Consider the following 22,430-nt stretch of genomic DNA (forward strand, 5'->3'; position numbering starts at 1 on the left):
CTGCCTGGGTTGCTCTCAAGAAACCAGGTAACAGAGCAAGCACAAATGTACTGTCTGGTCTGCACTTCCCCTGCTCTCACCAGGCTGTAAAGGGACAACACAGTCAGTGCAGGTTTGACTACTCTGGTTCTTTAAGGTCACCCTCTCCCAAAAAACCTTTCCAGAGATGCTGGAGATTAAACAAGACAAACTCAGGTGTGGCCAGCCACCAGAACAAGTGACCCAAACATAAAATGTGATGAGTGCTGTTAAGATAAGATTTCAGACCTTTAGCAGCTTTAGTTTGGGTGGGACCTGTTTGTCTATCTCCTTCCAAGAGCCCCTGGCTGTTATGTACTGTACCTTGAGGGCTCCTTCACCAAGAAGCAAAGATAAAACCTGAGGGTTGAGATGGAGAACTTCAACGCTGCACCTAAACTTTTCCTCACTGGATGGTCCACTTCTATTAGTTATCTCCTTCATCGCGTTCTTTATTAACTGTTTACAAACAACTCCATCCCTCTCTGCAGAGAGGTGACCTCTCCCGTACAGCCCAGAATTACTGATGCCATCTGGATCATGAATTCCTTAAGGAATCTTGGGAAAAAGCCCCCGGGGCTTTTAGCTCCAAGCTGTTAACGTGGGTATGGCAGGGAGGAGAAACTGCTCTGAAAAATCCGACTCCTCTCAGCTCCTGAGGAGAAAGTGGCTCTAACAAATGTCATTATTAGCTGGAGCCTATTCAAAGCTCTGCACAGCCCGGGCAGAACCAGAGCCCTCTGCTGCTTTGATTTCTTGGGTTTGTCAGAAGTCTCAGATGGCAAGATTGGGGCTTGCCCAGGGACGGCCAAGATGAAGCCACTGATCATGTTCACTATCTTATCACTCCTGTCTGCTCTGAGCTACAGCGAGATGAGAAGGGCTGAATTGCTGCTGTGCAGATCCTCCCTCCCCACCTCAGACTGACCTGAGCCTCAGCACCTCTAACCTGGATTCTCTGAACACTACATTTGTTTGCCTTTTAAAGTGATCCTGGCATGATGCTGTCAGGGAAAGGGAGATAAGCACCAGGAAAGATGAAACCCTTCCAGATTTCAGCAGACTGGACAGTGGAGTTTCCCCAAGATTCCTTCATTTATGCAAAATATCAGGTCCTTTCATCTAGTATCGAGCTGCTGTGACTTTAAAACATTATTAGAGAGTGATTACACATCAAACTCATCTGTTCACCATAAATTCTTCTGAAGCCAACTACATAAAATCAAAGCATTGATGCTATTGCAGAAAAGAGATATAAAAAGGTAACTCAGTTTTTAAAAACTACTAAATCACATGAATAAAAGAGCAGAAACTGGTTGTGATAGATCAGAAAAAAAAAAGACACTTTGCATAACTTCACAACCACCTTGTTTATTTGGTAGTGGGTCAGGTAAGGAGACTGGTCAAAGTTATTCTTAGGAACATCTGTCTCTACAATTAAACTTGAGTAAATGTATAAATGGCATCTCTTCTTGGTTTCATTCTATTCAGGTAGAATTGACCCTGCAGCCTCTAAGACTGGTTTAAAAACATCTTCCTCTTTTTTGCATTTCCCCCCCATCCCAGTTGTATTGCATTAATATAAAATATCTCCACTGTTGTCATATGCTGCCTCATTTTGACAGAAAACACTGAGCCTGTACCCCAGGCTACTGAGAGAGAATTCCTGACCTCTCATTCCTGACCTCTCACTGTTTCAAACTGGTGAGGCCTCTGCTCTTTTCCTCCAGCTATTTTAAGATGAGCCAGAAGGTCTCCAAGGGCCTCTTCCCCGGCAATAACCTGAGGAAGCCAAATAAAGTATTCATGATTGCAAGGGGAAACCAAAACAATTAAGTTACATAGGTTTGAAAACAGCCTCCTTCAATATTTCAGGAGCACTTTGTTGCCCAATTGCCTGCCGTTCAGCGGGGATGGCTGATCCTGTTACACTGCAGGGCAGAGCCCCACGGCCCCAGCCCAGGGGTCAGCCAGAACCACAGCCCAGCAGCGCAGATGGTGTCACAGCCCTCTGCAGGGATGGACTCGGTCCATGTCTGAGCCCAGAGACTCTTCACTGTGCTAAGACACGGCTCAGACCTCCTCCTAATCCCCTGACTGACCCCTGTGGTGTCTAAAAAGAACAAACTTAGGAGGCAAGGCCAGGCAAGGCTGGAGTGACCTCAGTGCTGCTGGTTTGGTGACTGCAGCAGGTAACAACAGGAATCCCTGGGAGAGTGATGCCAGCAGCAGGAACTCTGGCATGGTTGGGGTCCAGGGAACAGGCCCACGTGTCATCCTCCTGCCCCTTCACTGCTGTGGTGCCCTGGGAGAGTGTAACCAAAGATTTGATGTTTCTGCTTCCATCAGACTTTCTGTGCACTGGGTGCACTGAGGAACCTGGGTGGCCTCAAATGAGGAGCTACCCTTCTCCCCCTTTTCTGCACAGCTGATGGGTTTGATGCAGAGCTCCTCTGAGTCAGTGAAATTCCCTAGATTTGAGGGTTTCAAACCAATTACACCTGAAGGCAAAGGGCTCTCCAGTCATGGGGGGTGGGCCATGGCCCCCAGAGCTGCTCTCCCCTGGGAAATGACTGCTCTGCAGAAAGCAGCTGAGCCCCTGCAGTATAAATCAAAGGCTCGAAGTGGAATGTTAGATGGTCCAGACTGAAGTGATTACACCCAGGTATTTGAAAAGCAGAGATAAAGGTAGAAGGAATCGTGCAGCTAAGGGTGAGGGCTCATGTTACAGCTAGACTGACTTTATGGGGCCACTCCTTCCTTCCAGTGTCTTCTGTATTCCCCAGCTGTTTCTTTTGCACCAGTTCTGGTGGTCACTGCAGTGCAATTTGACCTTCCAGGTGACCTAAGGGTGAACTTCCTCTTAAATGAGCGGTTTGCTTGCCTGGAATTGCTCCTGCTGGCTATTCCCTTCCAAGACTTTAACACAGTTAGTTAAAAAATAAATTAAAAAGGCACAGATGGGCACTAAGAGAAGAAAGGGAGCAGGAACAAGTGACACAGGAAGGCAGAAAGACGTCTTGGCAGTGACACCACAAACATAAAACTTTCTGGTCTCCTGAGCTCTGTGAGGGAATGAGGAGGAGGGTACAGGCAGGTCTGAGTGTCTAGAAGAAAATTTGTTGTGGAAACTTTGACAGATGCTCTGTCAAAAGCAGATTATCCCATAGTGGAACAACAGAAACTTCAGCGAGATACTGGGCCACTCATGTTTTTTGTGCCCTGTGATATTGTCCTTACAGTTTTGAAGCACAGTCACTGTCATTATGCTTTGCTGCTAAAGATGTGGAACAAACTGGGAGTAATTTGCTCTTACCTGTGTCAGAATGAAGTTGGGAAGATGTGCTTGTCTATAGAACAATCATATCCTTTAAGAACACCTCTCCCAAATTCCATTTTTGTGGCTAACTTACAGTTTGGCATAAAGCTCCCTCAGCAATAGTTTAAACCACTTTCAACTCCATACACTGCCTAAGAAATAACATCAAGCCTTTACTTGAACCTGCTGCCTTGGACTCTCACCCCCACCAGGACTCGAGCCATAACATCTGACTTTGGGCTGACAGCAGCTCAGAGATGTCCTCCTGTAGCACATTTGGGTTTTTCAGGAGCTCAGCCTGATCTTCAAGAGAGCTCAGCACAGCAATCTGATAAAGCCAAGAGCCCTTTAAGGAGGCAGAGTGTGAGCAGAACCCAAGCTTCGGATTTTGAAGTCCCTGCCCTGAGCATAATCAGGGAACAGCACATTGACTTTAAACAAATGAACAGCATTCAGAGTCTGGAGGAATGAGCACATCATGCACAGACTCATTTGCCAGAGGAGCAAACAGGAGGAAGAGATCTGTATCTTTTGAAGGGGAAGGTTCAGGGACAGGCTGGGCTCTGCCCATGGAGATACAAGTGCTTCCTACCTTGGGTGACTCCCTGAGTGCTGTCAGCATGTGTCAAGGACCATCCATCTTTGCCAAAAAGCCATTTTGATGTATAAACTTAGCTCCAAATACAACAGCTGAGCCACAAGAGCTGGAGAGCATTGGGTTCTTCTAGCTGGGGAAGAGGTGAGCAGTGGTAACAGCCTCAAAGCACCTTTTTAGCTGTTTTCCTCTCTACTGAAAAAGGCCACAAGTACAAAGAGCCCTTAAGTTCTCCTATCTCTGTGTTCCCAGCAAACCTGCCCCTCCCATTCCCATGGATCAGCCAGCACTTACCTTCATGATCTTCACATCTTCATGAGAGGCAAGATGAAACAACAGTTTCATTACAAGAAAATCATGCTTTGGAGAGACCATTTCTACCCAAGCAAACAGCTGGGACAAATTACCAACAGCAGGATGATCTCAAAGGCCATCCTACTGCTACAGCAACCTTCTCATGCAGGGATTTGCAGGCCCTCCTGGAAGCTGCACCTTGGAAAGCTTGTCCAACAGCCCATCATCATCATCATCATCATGTCAGGGGAAGAGGCTGATGTGCTGCAGGGAAATATCCAAGCACCTGAGGCTTGAGGCTGTGAGTGAAGGCATGGAGTTACCTGTGACCAAGGGCTTGTGGCAGCTTTTGGAAGAACTCTTCCACCTGGATTAGCTCAGGGAATCGGCTTCAGCTGCAACACAACCTTGGCCTTTGCTTGAGAGATCAAGAAGTCAAATACTGTGGCTTAGCAAAGACTGTTGGGTTTTAGACTTCAGTGCAAATTTGCTTCTGTCTCATCCTTCAGCTGTGCCAACCCTACACCAGATCCCAGTCCTGCTCTTATTAAACACATCCCAGTTCATGAGGCCACATAGGCAGTGCCATCCTTTGGGGGCTGAATTCAGGACTACAGTCCAGGCATGCATTTGTTTGATCTGCAATAGATACAACCATATTATGAGAAACAGACCAATTAAGCTGGGAAAAAAAACAACACAACTCATTTTCTCTCTAACCAGACATGCCTCAGGCTTTATGACTAAGATGAAAAGTACTTTTCCTTCCAACATTATGTTCTTCTAATAGAAGTGTTAGACAAATTCAGCAAATATTCAGTTGCTAAACATCTGAGGAAAGCTTGCATTACTATTGAAAAGGGAAAAACAACAAAAAAGGAGAGCTCCAGGCCAAGCTTTTCTAAGACTAGAGAATTTTGGCACCTTCTATGCAACCCTATAAAAGGGCTCACGTTACCAGAAAGCATTTGACCTAAAACTCTCAGGCCACTACAAAACAGTATCCTATATTAGGTACCCAATATGTGTATTCAGATGTGGAAAATTTGTTCTTGAGTTGTGATCCAAGACTTTCCCCTCAGCAGAGAAAGCAGGTCTGTGAGGGTTAGGGAACACGCTGCCAGCATGGCTGTAAGGGAGGATTTTTTCAACTCAGTGTTAACAGCAGCTCAGGTCCTGCAGCCAAGGGGCACTTCCCCGTGCCAGAGCCCAGTGAGGCTGCACAAAGCAGGAGAAGGGGGGAGCAACTGCCAAAGCCTGACTGGCAATAACCTTAACAAGGGCCAACGAGCCCTCAGATGCATCCAAGCACTAAGCATTAGCTCTTGGAGAGAGCTAGCAAACTCCCATCAGATCCCAGACAGGCAGTTCAAGTGAAAAGTAGAGGTAGGCACAAAACTCGAGGAGTTTGGCAGCAGCTGAATCCTCTGATCAGAAACAGGCTGTGATTATTTGTGTCAGCTGACAGGCAGGGTAAGGGTAACCACGGGCTCAGAAGGCAATTCCTGAAAAGGAGACAGGCAGAGGGATTTTTTTTTTCCCCATTACATTCAAAAGCTGCTTACAGACATTCATTGAAGACTCGACATCCTTCATGAGCATCTCATCCCATCACCTATTTTACTTGCTACTGGTTTTGTGACAGCACAAAAAATAGACCATAGTTCTGACTGTCACAAGGCTTTCCATCCTCTCCTGCTCAGCTCAGAACACAACTGAAGGCACAGCACATGAGTTCCAGTCTTCCCCTGCTTTGCCACTTTGCTATTTCTCCTGCCAACAAATAAATCCTCAGAATCAGTCCATCTGTAAGGAGCAGACAGAAGCAGCTGGGGGCACCAGGATGATGCACATGCACAGGATCACAGCAGCTCAGAAGCTGCTGATTGAACCAGAATTTCCTGTAAATTTGCTGCCTCAGTGCCTGGCACAAGAGGTGGAAACAGCAGGCCACCTCTCTGCCAGCCTCGGTCCTGCAGCAATAGAGACAAGGAAATAACAAAGCTAATAAAAACAAGGAGATGAAAGCTAGTTAGGAAATAGAAACTGAAGAGGAGAGAGCGCTCTCTAAAACCTCATTAGCAATAAATTAGGTCTCAAAGAAGATATTAATACTTCTAGAAGGAAGGGTGACTGAAACACAAGCTGAGCAACAGCAACTCTGCAACCATCTTCTTCTGCAGAGCAGAATGTGCCACCCTCTCACTGCAGGGAAGAAAGGATCCCTCAGCCTTGCTGAGGAAGATCAAGACAGATCCTGAAACAAGAGAGCTTCTAAGGAGAGGCTTCCAAAGCATGCCAAGGGATAGCAGCTCAACACCCAGCCTGGGGGGATTTAGTTCTTCCTTACTGGCTCTCATGGTGCTACAGGCAAGTTACAGGAGAGAAATTTGAGGAAGTGGTGTTAGGTCAGGGATAAAGGGACCAAAATTTTGAAGAGCTGCAAACTACTCTATGCAGAGTTTCACCACCTTCAATTCAAAATCCATTGGCAGACAGTACAGCAGCACTGCCAGAACAACTGTCTCCCTTCCAGTGGAGATATCCCCAATCCCATATGGATTGCAGGATGGTGATACAATCACTTTGCTTGCCACCTGCATCTTCTCCAACCCCCCATCCTGCTTCACCCCCAGGGGTGCTCTTTGCCTCTCAGCTCAGAGAGGGACAGCTCCACCTTCTCCAGGGGATATGTGGCCAAGAGCCCGTGGCCAATCTGACAGCAGCTGCTAAAGGGAAGAACAGATATGAGAGCAGACAAAGATCACAAAAGGGAATTCAGAGTTTTATTTCCAAAAAAAAAAAAAAAAAAAAAGAGCAATATAGTGTTGAAACAAAAAATCAAGTTCCATTAGTTCTCCTTCGATTTGAAGGGCTACAAAAATAGATTCTACCCAAATCCATAAAGCCAGTTAACAGTACCATAACAAACAAACCCCAAAATTACTCATTCAGATACCACAAACAGCAGTCACAGGAATCTAGCATATATTATTTAACGCTTTCTTTAAAAAGTAGATTTCTAAATGTTTCCGTTAAAACTGAAATACCCATAAGATTTTTTTAAAAAATTGTACAAAAAAAAATATTTTAAACCAAGTTGGAGGTAACAGTGTGCGTTTATTAAAATCCTGCACCGAGGCAGTAAAACATTTATAATTTAAAACCCAGCCCAGTAGAAAAGAGAAATGTGCAAACATTTGAATGTTAGATGTACTCAGAGGCTTGTGGTGCATCGGACCTGGCGATCCACTTCTGTCCTAATGCAAGGCGGGCTCCACGAGGAGAGGTCTCTAAAGAGGCACTAGAGGGGAGGCAGAGGCAGCAAAGCACACTCGTGCCAAGCTGCAGCTCTCACCAGCCTGGGATGCTGGGAGCACCGGTGCCTTCTCCCCAGGGACGGTTTGCCCCATCAGTAGTGTTATGGCACTCAATCCAATGCCCGAGAGTCCTCGATGAATTCGGGTCAATCTGCTTTAGGGTGAAAGAATGCAAAAGCCATTTAAAACAAACAAACAAACAAAACCCCACCAAAAAACCAAAACAAACAAACAAACACTAAACCAAACAAAAAACCAAAACACACCCAGTGAAAGCTAATGAGAGCTCGTTGAGTTGATACACTCAGGTTGTTGCTGTGAGCTCTGGCTGCCTCGCCAGCTCACTTTGCGGTTAAGAGTCAGACAGGAGGCTTCAAAGGGTTTTCAGCTCTTCCTTTAACACTGATGCAGCACATTTACTTGTGTGGCACATAGGGAGCTGAACAGTGCTCATACACCACTCACCCATTCAGCAATTTTCCCACCCTGTAAATTCAGGTCAGATTTCTGCACTATTGCAAAGCGTTTAAATAAGCTCAATTTTACACAGAAATTTCGCTCTACTTTCTGCTTCCTCTGGCTACTTCACTGGGCCTCGAACAACTTTAGCCTCACCTACCTCCTCCATTACTTAGTCCATGTCCTAATGGACTTCTTGCCGAATTTCTTTCTGCATAGCTCCTGCAAAGACACAAGAAAATGATTTCCTTATTGCGATGCAGTCTCGTCCCATCCGCTCCCAGCTGCCGACAGAAGACCAGGATGAGGTAGTGTCCAGAGGGAGTGTGCAGAGCAGAGCAGGTCAGGCAGTCACTGATCCTTACACACCAGCAGTTACCAATCCCAAAAAGCCTCCTGCATCCGTTGCAGACAGTAGTCCTTTGTGTACACTGGGTCACCTGAACACCGGGTGTTCCAGGGAGGGAAGACAAAGCCCCGCACCCGTGGTGGTAGCTCAGCTCGATGGTACAGACAGAATGGGAGCAGAGGCACTGAGCACATCCAAGTGACAGTGCCAAGCCAGGATTAAAACTCCAGAGTCCCATCCTTGACCAACTAAGCCCGTGTGGCCTGCCCTTAGAGCAGTTGACACAAATAGAAACCTGTATGCGAATACTCAGACTCCTGTTCCTTTGGGATGTGGGAATGTGATCTCTCCTGCTTTTCGGAGAGAAAGAGACAAAGCATTATTCATAAAAAAAAAAACGTCAAGGGACAGCATGTGAAAGAGAACCTGCCTCTCATTAGTGCCCTTTGGTAGCTTGTGGGACGCACACGTGACCAGATTCCAGCAAAAGGATCCCTGTCATCACACTGGGCATCCCCCTGTTTTCAACTCCAACTGCCCTCCCTTGCCAGCCCCAGCCATTAGGAACGGAATCTGGTTGATACTCACCCTCTGCCCCCCTCCAGAGTACTCTGGATCTCCTTCAGCACTTCTGGAAAGCAGAGGGTTAAAGCAGTGAGCCAAACCGGTGAGGATCTGCTTTCAGGCAGCAGCCTGACCACATTCCAGCTCCCCAAAACCTGCCTCCCACAACACAGAGGTCAGGCCTTGTACCATCACTGCCTCTTCAGCTGCACCAGGTTGGTACTGGACAAGCTGGCACACAGGACTGAAGGAATGATTTCCCAGAGGAAATATTGCCAGTCCCCCTGTACCAGAGCCCCAGAGGAACTGCCTGTTCCAGCTGTCATTTTTCAGAAGTCCCATTGTAAATAAAGATCCTGCTCTTATCTCAGCAGGGAATGTAGCTCTGTGGGACAACCCCTGCCTGAGGGCATGGTTATCTGTCCAACCCCCTATTTGCAGGGCTCAAGAAAATGCAGCATTTCTACCAGTAACTGCAGATCCCTTGGAACTGAGTACTGGAATCCACAAAATTCCCAGCAGCTTTCTTCTTTTCCCACCCAGAAAGGCACCTGCCCTCTCAGTAGCAAGACTTCATCTCACTCACTTTCGTCATTGAGTAAGGCATGTTCCATCAGCCTCCCAGACTTCCTTTCTAAAAAAAAGAGTAGGAAAAAAGCTTTTAGCTCACAATATTTCCCCCTTTTTATGAAGTAAGTGCAATTTTGGAAACCCACAATGGAACTGGATTTCTCCCCCTCCCCCCCATCAAAGTATCATTTAACTTTCCTGAATGCTTCACAACTAACTAATCCCTGAAGTCTCTCACATGCTGAACTGTATTTTTCCAGCAATACTAGTTTGGGTAACAGAAGATCCCATGAGTAAGTTCAGATCTTACCCTCCCAAATGCCTCTTCCCTCCAGCAAAAACTCTGTTCTATCCTTTAAGGGAATCTTGCCACATGCAATCACTTCAGAGCTATCAAATACTGTGTCCAGGCAGGTCACAACATTTCCCTCACATCCCTCCTTACTTTCCCCTGTCTTAGGTATAAAAACATCAGCTGTAGCACCAGGAAAGATGTTTCAGGGGTTACACATCACCAGGCTACCTTTAGTACAATTAAGTTTTTTTGCTTACCATCTTCTCCGTAGTCACCTGGACTCTTTCCTGGTCCCCTGAAAAAAAAGGAAGCAGATAAAACAGTCACTGACACTGAGGCACAGGGGTGCAGGGAATTGCCCCTGCAGTATGTGAGAGTCAGATGTCAGACATGGCACTTAGGAACGAGCAAAGCAAGCCAGAGCTTGCTTTAAGTTTGTGACTCCAGCTTAGGGAGACAAATTCCAATGCTCCACTTCTTTGTCCTAGCAAATCATAGAATATGCTGAGTTGGAAGGGACTCACAAGGATCACTGAGTCCAACTCTTTGCCCTGCACAGGACCATCCCCAAGAGTCACACCCTGTGCCCCAGAGGATCATCCAAACCCTCCTGGAGCTCTGGCAGCCTTGGGGCTGTGCCCACTGCCCTGGGGAGCCTGTTCAGTGCCAACCACCCTCTGGGGGAAGAACCTCTTTTTAATATTCAACCTAAACCTGCCCTGACACAACTTCAGGCCATTCCCTGAGGTCCTGTCCCTGGTCCCCCCAGAGCAGAGCTCAAGGCCTGCCCCTCCTCTGCCCCTCACATGGAAGCTGTAACTGTAATGAGGTCTCCCCTCAGTCTCCTCTTCTCCAGCTGAACACAACAAGTGACCTCAGTGTCCTCACATGGCTTCAAATCAAGGCCCCTCCCCACCCTCACTGCCTCCTTTGGACACTCTCTAATGGCTTCAGGTCTTTCTTACATTTCAGTGCCCAAAACTGCCCCCAATATTCCAGGTGAGATTTACTCCAGGCGGGAAAACCATCAGTGAGGTGGTTACATTTCCAGGCTTTACCTGGATTTCCTGGCAGCATTCTCCACGCCAGCCTTGCTGTGCACATGGTTGTTGGTTGTCACTTCTGGCACATCCACGATGCACCGGGGCTCCACCAACCACTTGGTAGAGAGGGAAAACCTCTCAAACTCCGACGGTGAGATCAGATAGAAACCTGCAGGTGATTGGGAATTTATAAGCAATTCTCAAGCCCAAGAAGACAGTCACAGATCTAAAGGTCATCCAAAAAAGAACTGATCTAAGCATGCTCTATGTTTGGCACCTCCTATCTAAACAAGGAGGGATCACTGAGGAAGATATTACCCCAAGGACTGGTTAGACTAAAGACTGTGAAATTTAAGATTATGCTGAGAGAGAATTATATTGTCCTGTGGACACTTAGGAAAAACAGAATAGAAAGATGCAAAAAATGAACTGAAGAGCTGTGATCCGTTTTCAGCAGCCACAGGACGTTGGATCCCAGTCTTGCAGTGTGAGTGTTCAGCCAGAGATGTGTATGGGAGGGACAATGCAACCTTTATTCAGTGGTTGCTGCTTGGAGAGAGCCATTCCCTTCACTCCAGGAAAGAGGAGGGTAGCCAGGTGGAAGGTACCTATGGGGCACATCCAGCCTGTCAGCTGAAAATCACCACGTTCATTAACAATAATGGAATCAACCCACTTCTGCTTCTGTTTATTCATGTGTCTGTACCTGTTGGCAACTGGTACCAGCCAGAAACACGAGACGGACACACTTATGAAATACTCACATGTGTGCACTGAACACTAAGCCCTTTTCCATTGTCTCAAACGCACAACAGAGGTAGATGGTTTGGGAGAAGCCCACCTTACCTTGGCCATATTTGGTGAAGACACAGGATGCAATGCCACTCACATCCTCCTTGCGGATGCAGGGGTAGCGGATCTGTAACTTGAGGAAGGGCAGCGAGATGATCTGAATGTCTCCCAGGTTAGTCAGGACAGCCAGGTCATTCTCGCTGTAATCGTCCGTCTTGCAGCTGCCAAAGTTTGCAACTGTCACCTTTCGTACCCTACAGCCCTCCAGGGCCGTCAGCTTGAGCTTCAGTTTGGAGCTGACCTTGGGTAAGGTGAATACCTGTCAACAGAAACAAGACACTGACACCTACTTCCTGCACAAAGGCAGCAGCAGCTCCCCAGGACATCTGCTGCTCCCCCCCTGGAACAACGTTTTCATTCACAGTGAATACACACAGGTGTAACCCGAGTCGCCCCCTTGCTTATGGGACAAGAGGGAATCAGCCACAGTCAGTGTGAGAACCTGTTTCTGTCCTGGTATCAGTTTTACCCCTCAGGCTGCAAACTGCACTTCTCCCCTTATTTTTCAAAGCTCCTCCATATCTGACTACAAACCATTACAGAAAGAGAACAGGGTTGGACTAGTCGGTGTGCAAAACAAGAAGCTTTTCAGCTACTTCACAGAAATACCTACTAATTCCTGCTTCTGCACAAACCACAGCAAAAGCTCTTCCCCGAAAGCAGAAGCCTTGTCCAAAGAGTATAATGTAACACAGGCACAAAATTTCCATGCTCAGCATGTGCTCAACACCCAGTTTTCCAGCAGACACCTGATTTATGGACTGCACCAAACAGCAGTGCTGTCCCAGGGCTGTTATTGAGGACACAAGAATAAGCACTCCCAGGAATTCTCTGACCAGAGATTTAGCAGATTTCATGCACGGTCCATAATGCACCTCCTTTCCTCAACAGGTGACACTTACCTTAAATTGCTCTTCAGATACCACCAGCAGCTGATGGCTGCCTTGCATATCAGGACTCTTGGAAAGGTCATGTGCTACTTCTAGAGGTTCTGGGAGGGGAGTGCTGCGTCCATCCAAGACAAGTATCCCCACAACAGGAGCCCTGTGCATCAGCTGAATCTCTTTGGCTAGACAGGCAAGATAAGGAGGGAAAACAAACAGAAAAAAACCAACAGGAGTCTAGTCAGAGACACTGTGAGAAACTCACATCCTCTCAGGGCTGCAGAACCTATATACTGTGATTACAGAAATGCTGCCTGAAAAGATTTAGTACTTAAAGGGCATTCAAAGTGGACTATTTTGTGTTAAAGAGCAACTATTGTTACATAAAGACAACAGGTCCAGCTGTCAGAATGAGGGATATGTGCACTGAGGCTTGATGGTAGATTTCAGTGACAGCTGATGCAAATTTAGATTTCTGAAGTGAGTAGGAAATGAGGCTGAGGAATGTCAAGCAGTGCTGGAACTCACTCCTCTCTCCAGTCCATTCACTGGAGTGAGCACTGCTTAGCTCAGACACTGCCACGCTTGGCTCCACTCTCACTGATAAACAGCAATAATTGAGCTTTTCTGTACGTGACTCCTGTGAGTGTCGGCTCAGATCCATCAGAGCTGTGCTCTCCCAAGGGACACTTACCCTGCTCTGCCCTGACAGGCTCATCCATCCTCCTCTCTGCTGGGGGAACACGTAAACAGAAGGCGTAGACGGTCCCTCCGTTGGTGCCAGCCCACAGGGACGGGCAGTGGCGGGAGCCTGGAGCAACAAAGAGGTCCATGAGCAAGACACCACCTGTGACACCCCTGGATAACTGCTGTCCCCAGCTGTGCACATCCTCCCCCTCTGTTTACATCCAAAATATCTTTATATTAGGGCAGACTTGAGAGGGAAACTATGGGTTCTCAGCACTTCTTTTCCCAATACTTGTCCAGACCAGCAGCCCTGAAAAAGGACATGGCATGTGACCAAAGGAAAGAGTGCTGCTTCCACGAGCCACCACAACTGCTGCATTCATTTTTCCACATATTTATATCACATATGAGCAGAGTAAACTTGTGTAAGACATCAGCTTGGGCTCTGATGCACAACCAGTTACCACTTCCACCAAAATTAAAAGGCTCTGCTGGGGACAGAGTGAACTTCAGAGTAATGAGAGAAGGCAAAACTGATACTAAAATTTCAGATGCCATTCCAGCACCTTTGAAAACCATACATAAAGGCTTCATCCAAACATGAACTACCACTTGCCTTGCATTAGCCAGCAGCCAGAATGGCTAAATAACAATTCTGCATGACAACATATGCTCTCGTTCTATATTGGCTCTTCAGCATTGCACAAAGTAGGGCACAGGAGGTGCCGAGTTTTCCTGGCAGTAAATCCTAATACACTCCTTGGCAGGAGAGGTTAAAAAAAAACCAAACATACATTTGGAAGAATAGAGAGATGCTTTTTGTACTCACTGTCTCTCAAGAAGGTATCAGCAAAATACAAGGTTCGCACAAAGCCAGTGAAAGAGTCTTCTGCCGACCGGGCTTCGATCTTCCGCTGGACGGGAGCCAGTTCCATCTCCTGCAACGTGTCCTGGTCAAATTTGGCATTTGCTTCTTGCACCTTCAAAGATATGTACACATATTGTCAGTCAGGGACAGACACAGCAGGGAGAAAAGAGTGGCAGCAGCAGAAAAGGACAGCACTGTCATACCAGTGAACTCATCTTCTGAACTGATATCTAAAAATGTGACTGTTTGATCTAACACAGAGCAGCATCAGAAACTGCTACTCTCCCCCTATGCCAAGAGCTAAATTTGATAGTAGGCCTGCTCTAGGCAGTCTCATTAGGACCCTGCATGCTCCAAGATGTAAAAAGACAGGACCCCAAAAAGGTGAACCCCTCACCTCTGAGGCGTTTCCACCTCCTCGCCGCTTCCTGCTGGACACGCGGCTCCTTCTGATCCGCCTGAACGACTGACGGAGGGACTTCTTCAAGGACTTCACCCGGGACAGGGGGCCTTCTAAGGCCAGCTGGTCACTGGGATGCAGGGTACACCTGGAAGAGGGAGACAGTGGCCACGTGGTCACTTTCTGGGACGTGGCAATCACACCCAAGAGTCCAACGGGACACACGCAAATGTCAGAACCCTCTTATATATCCTTGAAGATCTTCCAAGGATGGAACCCAGCAAGGCAGGGCTTCTTGCTACAGTGACTGCTCTTGAGAAATGGCTTATCACAGCTTGCTTTGTTAGTGATCCCAGGCCATCATTAACAAAGGATTACTACAGACTTCCTGGAAAGATGACACTTACTTGACAAAGACCAGTCGCTTCTGCTGATGGTCAAAAAGCCCAAAGCCATGACTGGTACCAAAGGCCACAAGCTTCCACTCAGAGTGCAGGGCCAGTGAGGTGACCACAGCTGGTGGCTGACACTGAACAAGGACAAAAGGCTGGAAACCAGCTTCAAATCGAACAGGTCCGTCTCGAGTTTTTAGTTTCTCGTGACCTTTCCACCGATAGCCCTCTTGGTCCTGCAGAAGATCTGCTTCAGCGTGGTCCACCACATGTTCTGCATCTTCATCATTCAGTTCCATCACCAGCACCTGAAAGGAAGAGGACAACCTTTGATACAGCTCTAGATATGCAGGTAAGTCCACCAACTACAGCATCTCTCAGGGCAGATAAGCAACATTAGATAATGCCTCAAATACCAGCTGGAGATAGCAGAGAATCACAGCATGGTTTGGGTTGGAAGGGATCTTCAAGATCCTCCCATTTCAACCCCCCTTCCATGGACAGAGAACTAGACCAGGTTGCTCAGAGCTCTGTCCCACTTGGCCTTGAACACTGTGAGGGATGGGGCATCCACAACTTCTCCAGGTAACCTGTTCCACTGCCTCACCACCTTCACAGTAAAGAATTCCTTCCTATATAATACCTAATCTAAACATACTCTTTTTCAGGTTGAAGCCATTCCCCCTTGTCCTGTCACCACATGCTCTTGTAAAAAGCCCTTCTCCATCTTTCCTGTTGGCTCCTTTCAGGTACTGGAAGGCTGCAACTGGGTCATCCCAAAGCCTTCTCTTTTCCAGGCTGAACAAACCCAATTCTCTCAGCTTTTGCTCATAGCAGAGGTGCTCCATCCCCCTGATCAACTCTGTGGCCTCCTCTGAAGGATCAGTGTCCTTCCTGTGCTGGGGACACCAGAGCTGCATGCTGTGCTCCAGGTGGGGTCTCACCAGAGCAGAGCACCATAAAATTCCCAGAGAACGCATCAATTTACCACTAGAGAAATGGGCATTTTAAATTTTAACATCTCTCCAAGTCACCTCGTGACAACCTGCACTACAAGCAAGATTCATGATGACTGTTTGCATTCCAATACCTGTCCTGCTGTACCAGCTACAGCCAAGTATCCACTGTATTTACACAGGTAGATCTTCTGGATCCCAAGTCTTGGATCATCACTGTAAGGGTCGAAGGTACCAACCTAAGTGAGAGAATGGAAGGTGGCTGGTCTTTAACTGGGACAAGACTCAGAAATCCTCAGGTTTCCAGAAAGCTTCTGAAAGCAACATCCTCCCTCACCTTACGAAGTGGAGGCCACTCATCCTCACCCAGGGTGTTCATGTTGTCGTTGGGATCAGCATCCGTGAGAAACACTCTCACTGTGCTCAGCTTGTAAAGGAGGTGTAAGCAGACACCAGATGCATCCCAAAACCTCACCGTGCCATCTTCATGCCTGGGGGGGGTGTTACAGAAACACATCACACAGGAGAACAGCACATGGATGGTAAAACAGAGGGGGAAAACCATCAAAAAAACAAACCACACCGAGGAACAAACTATAAAGAGAAAGATTTTTGGCTTCTTGGGGGTTTTTTTGGTGGGTTTTGCTTTGTTTTACGTTGTTGGGTTTATTTAATCCAGTTTGTTCTCGGTGATCTGACAGCCTTGCACAATTTAAGATTATGCCAAAAACACATGGAAAAGGGAAAAAGCGTAGCATATAGAAGGAACTCATCCTGATAAAAATGCTGTTACTGGGACAGAGGGGGAAAAATAAAACTGAAGAACACAAAAATCAAGCTTTAATCTTAGTTCTCCAGGTGAAAATTGGCAACAGTCTTCCAACACAAGGGAGGAGCTTCTAACATGCTCCATCAAGAATGAAGTCTGAGGGAGAGCCCATGAAATTCTCAGAAGTGCTTTGAAAAGAAAGTGATACATTTTTATGCAGTGAGACAATCTCTTGATAGCTACTTCCTCCTCTTAGCTAGATCAGCTCATGCTGATCAAAGCAGACAGGAGCCCAAGCCAACCTCCACTTGGAGACTCAGAGCAGCGTAAAGTAGGGGGGAAAATTCTTCAAAACCTTCAAGATTAAGCTCCACTTTTACACTTCTCCCTTTGAAGCACTTTGGATTACTGCTTGCACTCCTACATTGTTTGAGAGGGGAACGGATAACACAGCAAAACTACAAATCAGCCAGAATTTGTGGGTTATCTGTGGACGTCACAAGGTGCCAGAAGCAGCAGAATCAGTCGGCTTTCCAAAGGCAGCAGCGCAGCTTCTGGAAGCTGCACTGTAAAGCTGCAGCCTTCTCCCTACAAGATGAGCAGACTGTAATCTCATGGGAAAGCCTCAGTGAGTTCAAAGGGGGGAACTGAAACTGGAAAGGGCTCCTTGGTGGTTATCAGTGCAGTACATACCCCGTTAGCAGCAAGTCCCTCTGCGGAGGATCTGGAGCTATGTTGGTGCCACCATCAATCGGCCACGGCTACAAACACATTAAGAGAAGACTGTGACTCCCTAGGCAGTGACAGTGTGAGAAGAATATAAAGTCAGCAGGAGAACATGAACTTCAGTGCAAGTGGCTGTGAAACAGTCCACGCTGTTAGCTTTTGTTTGGACGAGTTGTTCCCGGTCTGACACCAACTGTGCTTTTTAAGAGACGCTCCACACATCTCCTCATGAAGCTGTGCCGAAAGTTCATGCTCTTACACGAGAACTTTGTTACCACTGACAGCTGGAAAAACTCAGACTTTCCCTCTGGCCTGCCAAAGCTTAAAAAAATAACACATTTTAATTCCCCAGAGTGAGTCGCTGTATTGGTGGTGCTCTGGGAAAAAGCCTCTCTCGACCCTATTAAGAGGCAGGACAGCGTCTGGTGGGACTCATCCCTCCACAGCCCATCAGCAGCACAGACCACCCACACTCTGGGCAGTCCTGCTGGTCTTAAACACATGGGAACACCCCTGGGAACACAGTAAAGCTGCCATACCATAGTGGAGTAGTGGATGTTCTGCTTGCTCCCAGCGCTGATAATCCGCTCCCACAGCTTCAGCGGGATGTTGGAGACGTGGTGTGAGCAGGTGATGGCTGAGCAGTGCAGAGAAGCCAGGTATGGAGGGTGGACTGCTGGCCAGCCTGCAGTTTTCAGGTCTATAACCACCAGCTCTTCTTCAGCCAGCACCACCATGGCAGAAGGGTCATCAAACTCTGCAGAAACAGGATTTATTACTGAGGGTGACAGAACTGGCCATCCAACGTTAACAGCAACAAACCTCCTGTAAGGCTTCTTTGAAAACTGTTATCACAGAGCTCCACACAAACATTTGTGCTGGAAAAACCTTAAATGCTTCTGGGCTTAGGCTTAACTGGGCCTATCAAGGCACTGGTATTAATGGATTTAAAGACACTAACAGATTTACTGCAAACTCAAGTTTCTTTACATCCTTCATGGAACTGTCAGAGTGACCTCTGACAGATTCCACTGCAGAATAAAAAATGTCTTATCAACACACGTGGTTAAATAACACAAATTCATGCTTATAATTGTAACAGTCAGAATTCCAAAGACTTTACCTACAGCTAATCAACAGCATTGGGTGGAAAGACATGCATACACCCCAGCAGTGACCCATTTAGTGCCATGTTAGGACCACAGTCCATCCAGGCTAAGCTGCTTAAACATGCTAATGCCCTGGGCTCTGCAGAATGCTTCTCTGCCTGAGCTGACAAGTATTTACAATTCAGCTCTCTTTTTCTTCTCATTTTCTCTGCTTCTCATATGTTGTGACACATCATCTGGACTTTCTTTTTAAAGAGTGTGTATATCATCTAATAATTCCTATGTATGTTAGGCATGATTACAAAAGAAATATGTTAATGGAACTTGACTGATGACATCTGATGCAAACAAGAATTTTAATTCTAGTTCCAATGAAAAATCTTGAGTGAAATAAAAAATTCAGTCTACAAGGACATTACTGCAGTAAAGTTCTTGAGACAGCCACAGCAGAAACTGGTGGGGAAAACCAAACCCACAGATCAGTTCACACCAGTAACAATTAACACAGCTCAGCAATCTGAGTGAATGTAAAGCTGTAACACTGAAGGGGTGATAAACATTAGCAACCCAGGTAACTCAGCTGTCCCTGACCTCCTCTCCTAAACTGTACTTTTATGTCCCTCCTTTCCTTGTTTGATGACCTGGAATATACCTGCAAGAAGGCACATACCAGTGCTGTCCACTCAGCAAAATTAAATTCAAGTAATTAGTACTTGGCATCGCTCTAGTGAGACACCCCAGGTTTTACCTCTGACTAGCCCCAGCCGTAACACATCACTAATTAGTTCGGTTTCTTCATGAAAAAAAAAAATGTTTTCTGTTCAGTTTTACTTTGCTTCCCTAAGTGCCATTGTTTGCAGTTGCCCACAGGACTTCTGAGTAAAATAAATAATATTACACCTCTACTACACTATCCATGCACTCTGCTGCTGTCACTGTTAACCAGAAGTACTTGGTTTTAACAATATTTTTTTCCCTGCAAAGACACAGGTCTGAGCTCACTGCTAATGGCAAGAACCTATTTTAAGTTGCTGAAGTAGCAAGCACACTAGAATTTGTCATGATTGCCACACACTCATCCACCTAATTTAAAATAAAAAAAAAAAAAAAAAAAAGAAAGAAAGAAAACAGGAAGAGCCAGCCTTCTAAAAACTGTTTCCACAGCATATCCAGGGTAGTGGAAAGTCACCAGCTACAACCATGCTGCAATGCACAAGCTTTGTGCTTATTAAATTAAGTGGCTTTGGTATACAATTAATACCTTCGTATTGCCATTGCAGGGAAGACTTTGCTTAGGGGCAAACAAGGCAAGCCATGTAGATCCACTAAGCTTAGGTAATCAGCCACAAGGAAGCTTGTCAACCACAGAAACCTCATTTTATTGTAAAAAAACTTCCTCATCCAAGTGCAAAAGCTTCAGCTTCCTGCAGCAGCTGCTGTCTGAACCCACTAGAATTTGCGTTAACGAGATAATTCAATCCTTGGGAAGTATAAATATAGAGCCTGTTAGTTTAGTTACTTCATCCTAAAGGATTTCTAATCATATCCAGAAACTGAACTTTAAGTAGTCAAACCCTTACATAAAAAAATCCCCAGATTTCATTCCTCTTTAAGACTTTTGTTCTGTCATCTAGAATCACAACTCTAACAATTTCATAGAAAGTAAAGGGGTCTCATTCTTTAACATTGGAAAGTATTAGATTTGAGGTACTGAACAAATTTAATGGCAGCATGAGCTGTAGGCTCTACACACTTGGAACATGCTTATAAAAAGAAGAATGTTACAGTTACTGGGGAAATAAGGGCCAGAAAGCTCTTCAACAGGAGCAGGAATCTGACAAGCTCCATACAATCCGAGGAATGAAAGCTATTCAGCTTTCAAATTGTTTACATTCATGTTCACCAGTAGTAACGAAATTAAGTTCCCTATATAATGACCCTTGGTTCTGTGTCACCCTTTGCTGATTTATTACCCAGAGCTCCAGCCATAAATCCAGGTACTAATTAAAAGAAACAGTGTCTCAGTGGGAGTAAATTCTGGTTTTAATTATTAGCCTTCTTTGAAGTGTTTTCTTTGAAACAGCAATATTCAGATCCTCATTTCACGACCTGGTTATGTCCAGTGTCCAGCTTAAACAGATATAAGCTTAAGAGATCTTCTCCCATTAATAGAATGGCTTTTTTTTTTTTTTTTGAGGAATGTATGGCATTTGTAAATACCTCATTCTTTGTATCAGTATTTCACATTTCACCTTCAAATGGCAAATCTTTTACAGCTGGACCTAATCTGAAGGGTCTTTTCCAACCTAAACGATTCTGTGATTCTCTGTTAAAGTCCCAGAAACTCCCCAAACAACTGACCTCCTTCTCGCATTTCATATGCTATTTATACCAGGCAGATTTCCACATGCCCACACAGCCACCCTAATTCCTCAGTAATGCCCTTTCCTCACACACCTGCAGCGGGCTCCGAACTGAAGATGATGAAGAAGTCTATCACTCGTGACGTGAAGTCAAAGGCTGTCTGCTGGCTGCCGTGGATAACAGAGATGCTGTGCCGGTCCCCGTAGCTCGCCCGGGGCATCCCTCCTTGGAATATAATGTAGGGGAGCCTTAAGAGAAAGAGGAAATTGGAGTGGTGTGTGCTGAAGTGAGGAGCGAGCAAAACTTCCAAGACAAAAGTCAAACCCCCACAAAAAGGTTTTCATAATATTACCCTAAAGGCACTGCATGCTGTCCCCTTTAATGCCTTTAAATATTAGAGCGAAGGGGTGCATCACAAACTCACCCATTTTTTGTGGTCTGCCAGTAAATCTTGGAGATGGCCTTGCAAGGAAAAGGACCTAAGAGAACAGACATTTTCTGTAATTCAAGAAGGACAATCTTTTACGTAAGAAGTTGCTTATTCTACTTCACTCAGGTCACCTCAACCTCCACCTGAATTAGTAGGCACCAGCACCACCTCCCCTGACCAAGCCACACCAGAAAAGTCTTCTGGGACACACTGACCACAGCAAAACACAGCTTAGACTCAGGGGAAGTTTCTAATGGCTGCCAGGGAGTGGAAATGCCATTGGAGAATCTCATTAATGAGAAAGGATTGCTGAAAACACAACCATTCCTGAAACTAATGTAAAGGTGATAGAGCTTTAGAAGCCTCTCCATGCTTGGAAAGATGAGGTCATCCCCATTTGCAGGGGTTTCAGCAAATCAGAGGCTTCATTTCATCACTGCTCAGGTCGACAAAAAATACACTCAGCTCACTATTAATTACAGACGATCCAAGCAACTCCTGCTGAACAGGACACCAACTGTGAAACAATGAGCTGAATCACCGATGCCTTTTTTCGTAAGGGGCACTAATTTTGTCAGCACACTTGCTCTCCCTGTTCTGGACAGACCTCAACAATGTAAACAAGTTTCAAATCCAACAGTAAAGCAGGTCTGAAATCCCTTAGTCCAAGCTCATGACCCATTCCAAAGGCAGCTCTGCATTTTGCCATTAAACACCAGGGAGAATGTGACTTGAATATCCCACACGAGCTCAAAATGATTCTGAATTTAGACAAGTATGCTACAATTAAACCTCACTTACTGACCATAAGGCACAGTGTTTTCCAGAGGCTCTGGCTGCCTGTTGTCACTGGATACTGGCCACTGGGTGTAACTTCCATCGTAGTGACAACTAATGAATTTACTGCCATCCCTCTGCCAGTAGAGGTTTTCCAGTTGCTGAAAAGAAAGGCATACAATGACTGCTCTTCAGAGAGCTGATACCCCCTCAAAACCAACTCACTAAAAAAAAAAAAGCAGCTTTGTCAGGCTCTCCCTGCACCTACTTGTCTTCAGAGTGCCCTGAGAGGTGAGAGCCCTTCCTCCCCTGCTGAACTGACCCTGGATTGAATTAATACCTGGCTGCCCAGGAAATGGTGTGTCACTTTGCTATTCTGCAGGTCCCAGA

At 46.1% G+C, this 22,430-nt stretch overlaps 1 protein-coding gene across 5 annotated transcripts in view; it reads right to left on the minus strand.

Moving 5' to 3' along the window:
- Positions 1-7,326: 7,326 nt before the first annotated feature.
- LLGL2 (LLGL scribble cell polarity complex component 2) overlaps positions 7,327-22,430 on the minus strand; it is a 33,514-nt gene continuing 18,410 nt past the window's right edge. For 4 of the 5 annotated variants that reach the window (XM_027895633.1, XM_027895632.1, XM_027895629.1 and 1 more), the window contains 19 exons: positions 22,069-22,201; positions 21,258-21,312; positions 20,927-21,081; positions 17,900-18,117; positions 17,328-17,395; positions 16,203-16,356; positions 16,000-16,104; positions 14,925-15,217; positions 14,515-14,665; positions 14,079-14,229; positions 13,257-13,373; positions 12,581-12,747; positions 11,673-11,937; positions 10,842-10,995; positions 10,041-10,078; positions 9,505-9,552; positions 8,943-8,985; positions 8,166-8,227; positions 7,327-7,700 (listed from right to left, as the gene is read on the minus strand). In XM_027895633.1, coding sequence (XP_027751434.1) covers positions 7,693-7,700; positions 8,166-8,227; positions 8,943-8,985; positions 9,505-9,552; positions 10,041-10,078; positions 10,842-10,995; positions 11,673-11,937; positions 12,581-12,747; positions 13,257-13,373; positions 14,079-14,229; positions 14,515-14,665; positions 14,925-15,217; positions 16,000-16,104; positions 16,203-16,356; positions 17,328-17,395; positions 17,900-18,117; positions 20,927-21,081; positions 21,258-21,312; positions 22,069-22,201 — 2,385 coding nt within the window. In that variant the 3' untranslated portion in view covers positions 7,327-7,692. The remainder of the gene's footprint in view (positions 7,701-8,165; positions 8,228-8,942; positions 8,986-9,504; positions 9,553-10,040; positions 10,079-10,841; positions 10,996-11,672; positions 11,938-12,580; positions 12,748-13,256; positions 13,374-14,078; positions 14,230-14,514; positions 14,666-14,924; positions 15,218-15,999; positions 16,105-16,202; positions 16,357-17,327; positions 17,396-17,899; positions 18,118-20,926; positions 21,082-21,257; positions 21,313-22,068; positions 22,202-22,430) is intronic. The other variant, XM_027895630.1, reaches the window with a different exon arrangement.

Source organism: Empidonax traillii, unplaced genomic scaffold, assembly GCF_003031625.1.
Source record: "Empidonax traillii isolate 1590-97213 ecotype Southwest subspecies unplaced genomic scaffold, ASM303162v1 scaffold462:size771534, whole genome shotgun sequence".
NCBI lineage: Eukaryota > Metazoa > Chordata > Aves > Passeriformes > Tyrannidae > Empidonax > Empidonax traillii.